At 47.6% G+C, this 6,497-nt stretch overlaps 1 protein-coding gene and 1 long non-coding RNA gene across 3 annotated transcripts; one reads left to right on the top strand and one right to left on the bottom strand.

Moving 5' to 3' along the window:
* Nucleotides 1–360: 360 nt before the first annotated feature.
* Nucleotides 361–2,386, bottom strand: LOC107313283 (uncharacterized). Of its 2 annotated transcripts, XR_014945819.1 has the most exons (4): nt 1,680–2,386; nt 1,426–1,558; nt 941–1,278; nt 361–837 (listed from the first exon to the last, which is right to left on the bottom strand). It is a non-coding gene; the product is annotated as an uncharacterized LOC107313283 (long non-coding RNA). The 2 variants fall into 2 exon arrangements; XR_014945820.1 differs by lacking the exon at nt 941–1,278.
* A 109-nt stretch (nt 2,387–2,495) lies between these two features.
* SLC25A4 (solute carrier family 25 member 4) lies at nt 2,496–5,254 on the top strand. Its single transcript, XM_015861405.3, has 4 exons — nt 2,496–2,701; nt 2,974–3,460; nt 3,984–4,124; nt 4,418–5,254. The coding sequence occupies exons 1-4, from the start codon at nt 2,591–2,593 to the stop codon at nt 4,573–4,575; spliced, it is 897 nt and encodes a 298-aa protein (XP_015716891.1). The 5' UTR covers nt 2,496–2,590; the 3' UTR covers nt 4,576–5,254.
* Nucleotides 5,255–6,497: the final 1,243 nt, after the last annotated feature.

Below are 6,497 nucleotides of genomic sequence, written 5' to 3'. Positions count from 1 at the left end.
GCTGGGGGGTGGTGGGTCAGCATGGTCTTACAGACTGCTTGTGCTCCCCCTTGTGTCTGCTATCGGATGGAAATCCCTATCCTTGTTCGGTGGTGCTGGTAGAGTTAGCAGAAGGTCCTTTACAGAGTGCATTTGATCTCCTACAAGTAGAATAAAAAGGCTGGACTGTCACATACATGGAAGATCTAAATAGACATTTGGAGCAAAAATAAATCAAAACCCACCACCCAGAGCAGCAGGCACACGTCTTGGTCTAACCCATTATTTTAACACTGTTAACAATGAAAGTTGAATATCCCTTGAGACTGGGCATCTGGGTTCTGGGAAGGGAGATCAGAAGCATAAAAGGTGACTACTCGCTTTTAGTGCATTGCTTTATTTAAATACTGGCAGATGAGGATACATAGCATTACTGCTACAGAAATACGTATCTAACCAAATAACTTATGTGGTACAGAATAATGATGTATAACAGTAACTTTGAAGACTAGCTGGAATTTTGATGATAAAAGCTTTATTAAAACTTATTATTCATTTAGAGAAAATTAAAAGCAACATAAACAAGCTAAAATGAAGAGGGTGGGGAAGAAGCAGGTGTAAGGCCCTTTTGGGCTGGACACCCCCCAACCACAGTCTTACTGCAGGCCCTACTCCCCGCCCTCCGGTACCACCCTGCTGCTACTCACTGACCCCAGCCAGCAGGGCACTGGTACACACCTGCCTGCATGCACTGAGGAGACCTCATCCAGCTGGGCAGCACTGCAAACACTGCCATCCCGTGGGTTCATGTGAAACCAGCAGCAGAAGCCTTGAGGTGTCAAAAGGATTTTTACTTTCCTGTGAAAAGAGGAGACACCACACTTGGTGAGTTAAGCATGAGGAAGAAAAAGCAAAGGTCAAGAGTACCTACGCCTGTTAAACAGTGAACCCCTCAACTCACAGTCTAACTTTAGGGGTCCCCTGTGCTTCCAGTTTGCACCTGTTTTCAGCTCTTGCTTGGAAAAAAAGGTCTCTTCAGGTGACCTCTCTTCCCATTTCTTAGAACTGGGGAAAGACTCCATCTTGCTCATGGTGGCTTAGGTACGCAGGGTTAAAGCTGCTGTTTCTGAAGTTCATGAGAAAAGACCTCTACCTCAACAGACTGAAGAGCAGCAGAGAGCAAGAGAGGCTAGGGATCAAATTTAGTTTCATTGCCTTGTGTGAACACAGACGTCAGCGAGAAGAGATTTGCTGTCCTGAAGGGAATGTCTCTTCATGGAACAGCCAATCTTTCAGCACCTACATTGAGATGAATTCTATTTCAATTATTGATACTTATTACTGAATTAAAGCTGACCTTATTAACCTCAGCTTTCCTCAGTACAGTATCATCCTGGAACCCCATATGATGACTGTTTTAAAGCAAATTCCTTAGTATACACTTACAGTCTGTTGCACTGGCTTTCATACAGCTACTTGTTGCCAGGTAGAATCACAAGCTTGCACAGACATCAGCCAGAGGGAACACGTGAAGAAGGCCACATAATCTGCATCTGAGTCTCAAGTGCTTCCCTATACACTGAAGAGAGGCAAGGTTTTGCTGCAGCCCTCACACAGGGTGTGAGCCAAGCAGCCTGAGCATTCCCAAGCACGTGCTTCCTGCAGGGGGGCCTGACTGCAGCGCATGCAGAGGGTCTGACCTTGTCAGGTTGAAACCAGGGCACGCTGCAGGAGGTCACGCTGCCTCCTCTGTGGCAAGGCAGCCTCTGGAGCACGCTGGGATGTTGAACACCTCAAGGCTGGCAGGCTCACACTGCATCAGACACGAAGAGGTTCTGTGTCCTTGCCTCGCAGAGGCCTCACCTGCTTCTAGTTCCTCTAGTTCTCAGACACGTGCACACCACAGCACTGGCACAGGTTGCCCAAGGAGGCTGTGGATGCCCCATCCCTGGAGGCATTCAAGGCCAGGCTGGATGTGGCTCTGGGCAGCCTGGTCTGTTGACTGGTGATCCTGCACATAGCAGGGGGGCTGAAATTCGATGTTTACTGTGGTCCTTTTCAACCCAGGCCATTCTCTGATTCTCCTACCACCTCCCCGTCATCCCGCCGCCCTCCTGCAGCACACACACAGCAGAGGCTGGAGGCCATGCACACAAAGCCCGCACCTCCAGCACCCTCAATGCCCGCCGCCAGCCCCTACAAACAGTTACTGCGGCCCGAGGTATTCCTGACAGCTCCCTCGGTCCCCTCGGGTGCCTCCCGCGAGCTATTAATACAGCAGGCACATGCTCTGACATCGCGTTCCCCGCAGCCACCAGATAACTTTAATTTGCCCTTTAAACGTCCCGACGCCACCGGCCCTCGCCGTCCCTTCGGAGGAACATGGCGGCGCTGCTTCGCGCCCCCCAGTGAGGGGCGGGTCCTGGGGGTCCCAGCCAATGTGCTGGCCCCGGGGGGCGGCCTTGTCCTATCGCGAGAGGCCGCAGGTTATAAGCGGGGCGGCGCGGAGCCCCGGCCCATTTGGCCGGCGGAGCGCGACAAGGGGCTCCTGGGTGGGGAGGTGCGCGGCTAGTTGGGTCTCCGGGCAGGGGGTGTCGGACCGGCTCGCAGTATGGGTGACCAAGCGCTCAGCTTCCTTAAGGACTTTTTGGCCGGCGGGATCGCTGCCGCCATCTCCAAGACGGCTGTCGCCCCCATCGAGAGAGTAAAGTTACTGCTGCAGGTGAGCAGGCGGGGGGCGCGGGGGGTTGCGGGGCTGCGGGCGGCGGAGCCCGACGGAGCCGTGCCACAGGTGGGCCCGGAGCCACCCGGTTGTGCCTAAATATGGGAAGGCGCTCGGCCGGCTCCGGTTTCGCCGGAGCTGCCCGGGCTCCTCGGGAGCGGGAGCTGCGCCAGGCGGCGGGCGGGCGTTCGCTGCCCATAGCCGGCGTGCGGGGTCACCCCGCCGCGTCCTTGGCCCTGCCCTGCCCTGCCACCTTCCTCTTGCTTCTCCAGGTCCAGCACGCCAGCAAACAGATCACGGCGGAGAAACAGTACAAGGGCATCATCGACTGCATCGTCCGCATCCCCAAGGAGCAGGGCGTCATCTCCTTCTGGAGGGGCAATCTAGCCAATGTCATCCGGTACTTCCCCACCCAGGCCCTCAACTTTGCCTTTAAGGACAAGTACAAGCAGATCTTCCTGGGGGGAGTGGACAGGCACAAGCAGTTCTGGCGCTACTTTGCGGGCAACCTGGCATCCGGCGGTGCGGCTGGAGCCACCTCGCTCTGCTTCGTCTACCCGCTGGATTTTGCCAGGACCCGGCTGGCGGCTGATGTGGGCAAAGGAGCGACTGAGAGGGAGTTCACGGGGCTGGGCGACTGCATTGTCAAGATCTTCAAGTCCGATGGCTTGAAGGGCCTGTACCAGGGATTCAGTGTGTCTGTCCAGGGCATCATCATCTACAGAGCAGCCTATTTTGGGGTTTATGACACGGCCAAGGGTAAGAAGCGGATGGAGCGGTGGCAGCGAGGGAAGATGTAACCAGTAAAGGCATGCTAGGGCACCCTGCCCTACAAGGACAAGCGGGGCTGGGCTTATTACTGCTCTGGGGGGCTAGTGCTGGAGTATATGCGTGTGTTTTTGAAATGCATTCCTGCCTTCCTCAACTTGCTGCTCCAGGCAGAAGCAATGGGTTTGCAGTTGCTGTCATTTCTGTGGTTTGTTTGGCTTTTTTAATGTTTATATGGGGGCTTGTCCCTCCTTGAAGCCCACAGAGGGCTGTGCATGAGAGAGCTTTTGGTCCGGGAGTGTCAAGTGGTCTGTAGGTCACAAAATTCCATAATCCTATCAACTTTTTTTCACTCACAGCAACTGCTCATTGTCAAATACAAAGTGAGAAGTTGCAGGCACGTTCCTATTGACTAGACTGAGTGACTTCTGGGTTTGGTGGGTGACTGTGCCTTTCAGATCCATCTTCTAACGCTTTCCCTTTGTACTGCCTCATAATTTGTTCTTGGTGGCAGGTATGTTGCCTGATCCAAAGAATGTGCACATCATTGTGAGCTGGATGATTGCCCAGAGCGTCACTGCAGCAGCAGGGCTGGTTTCATACCCTTTTGACACTGTGCGACGTAGGATGATGATGCAGTCTGGAAGAAAGGGAGGTAAGAAAAAGTTTGTTCCTGTGGCATTCTGGCACTGCAAGTATTACTTCATTAGGATGCAAGGTAGCAGTGTTGTGTTTGTGAGGGATTTCTATAAAGGGGTTGTTGGTTATCCACAACCCTACAGGAAACTTCTGATTATGCCTTAGTACACTCTACAGGCATTTCTAGTGATACCAGTGGTGTTTTAGTTTTCATATGTTGAATTAAAATGACTTCAGGAACTGATGATTTCATTTGAAGTTCTTGGTTACTAGCTCAACCAACCTTATGACCTTTGTTTGTTTCCACAGCTGATATTATGTACAAGGGCACAATTGATTGCTGGAAGAAGATAGCAAAAGATGAAGGATCCAAAGCATTCTTCAAAGGTGCCTGGTCAAATGTGTTGAGAGGCATGGGTGGAGCTTTCGTACTAGTACTTTATGATGAAATCAAGAAGTATGTCTAAAACTTCACATCCTAATCGTAGTTCAGTTGTTCTCAATCAACTTTTTAAAATAACTATTGTGATGTAATGGACAACTAAATATTTCCTAGGGAAACAGAATAAAACTTGAATAACATCCAGTTGAGAGAGGGATGCATTTATTTTAAATCTGTCCACTACAGCACAGTTGCACTTTGTATGGAAATTCCTCCAACATTTATATTGGAAACTGTGTGTATCTATTGTACCCTTTCAAATTTCAGATAAAGCATTTTGTCTAGAGACAAGATGTAGGTGATATACACCTAGTTTAATATTTAATGTGAACTCAATGTGAGAAAAGCCTTTTATACTAAGTCATGTCTCTAACTACCCAACATCATGATGATATAACATGATTTTATAAACCATGTCATCTTTAAAGCTGTTATTTTTCTTAATCTGATATGCAAGTGTAAAGAGTATCTGCAAACTACTGGCAGCAATGCTCTGCGAGTTCCTAACTGCAGCCTTTTCACTGACATGTTCAGTTACACGGTTGTGGTCAAAACCAACTATAATGACTGTTTTTAATTGTACTTTGTAGGAGATGGAAATATTGTTAAAGATACCCTATATTTTCACAAAGCAAAAAGTTGTCTGCTCTGATGTTCAATTGAACTAAAACTGAACTCATGAAATAAATTAATATATACACGAACTCTTCCTGTTGTTTTCAATGTGAAGTGGAACAGGTCTACAGAAAGTAATGTACTCTGAGACACAGTCACGTCCAATATTAACCAAGACAATTAAGAACTTCTCATGGTTATTCACTGTGGCATTTTTAACGTATTCAGCTGAGAGCTCTATGGATTTACCTGTTTCATGAGCAGGAGAAAAGGGAGAGCTGAGACTGCAGGCTCCGTATCTTGCCATCTAGTATCCTTTTCCTGTACTTCAAATTCTTCAGACCTCCGTCACTTATCATGACTGTCCTTATGGGTGCGACTACTGTGTAAAAGCAGCAACAAAGTACTAAACTAATAATAATAGCCTTTTTATCCACACCAATTCTCAAATTACCTAAAAATTACCTAATGCTGCTGGTTGCCCTAGTAAAGGAAGCTCCTTTGCTTTTAAACCACAGTACTGCTATAGACTTTAAGAAATGCTTCATTCTTGAGCTTCCAGGCTTGTTCTCAGCTCTTTCTTCTCTTCTGTCCTGTGAGAAATAGTGCCTCTTTAAACACAGTTCCCTAGAAGTTGATCAGCCCTGGTGTGTTTTCTACCTGGTGGCAAATAACCAGGGTTGTAACCTATTGAAGTTTAAGGTCATGAAGAAAATCATGGTGTTTATTGCAGTAGTCTTATAAATCATGACCTGTGTGCTTGTCTTTCTCTTCCTTTGCACATTCCTTAGAGAGGGTCTGCCAACACACTGTAACCGTTCACCTCACTAACATGGGTGCATATGGTATTTGAATAGTTGGGAGAAGATAATAAAACAATGTCAGACATACCAAACTTTGGGGGTAATTTAAGCATAAATAAATATGAAAAGAATAAGAGAAAGCAGAAGTTACAGAGGGATCTAAATAAGAACAAATATCCTGGATTTTATTTAATTCTGGGAAAAAAAAATTCTCAAACATTGCAGAAAAAAAGGCAAAAAATAAAAGGGGAGTGAAGGCTGTTAAGAAGGAAAATCAATGCAGGCAAATTCCTCTGGAGAAGAAACAGTAGGTGAAATAACACAAAATGCAGGTAAAAAAAGCTCCTTATTTCTGCTTATATGCTCACACTTTGGCATTTAACAGGCAGCACTTTCCACAAAGATACTTGGGGTGTATGAATCCAAAACCATCAATTGAATAACCATTCTCTTAAAAGCAGCACTGTTCCCTCAGCGTAAAATCAAGTTATCTGCAAAGCTAGAAAGCTGCAAAGCTAGAAAGCAGGCA

Source organism: Coturnix japonica, chromosome 4, assembly GCF_054131305.1.
Source record: "Coturnix japonica strain WE chromosome 4, WE-NBRP24, whole genome shotgun sequence".
In the NCBI taxonomy this organism is placed as follows: domain Eukaryota; kingdom Metazoa; phylum Chordata; class Aves; order Galliformes; family Phasianidae; genus Coturnix; species Coturnix japonica.
Note: the sequence above shows the minus strand (reverse complement) of the source record. Positions and strands in the feature narration are given on the sequence as shown.

Excerpts from the sequence above, each read along its gene's own strand:
- SLC25A4 (XM_015861405.3), top strand. The coding sequence starts at position 2,591 with ATGGGTGACCAAGCGCTCAGCTTCCTTAAGGACTTTTTGGCCGGCGGG. Across the intron at positions 2,702-2,973 it reads GAGTAAAGTTACTGCTGCAG|GTCCAGCACGCCAGCAAACA; the intron begins GTGAGCAGGCGG and ends TTGCTTCTCCAG. Across the intron at positions 3,461-3,983 it reads GGTTTATGACACGGCCAAGG|GTATGTTGCCTGATCCAAAG; the intron begins GTAAGAAGCGGA and ends TCTTGGTGGCAG.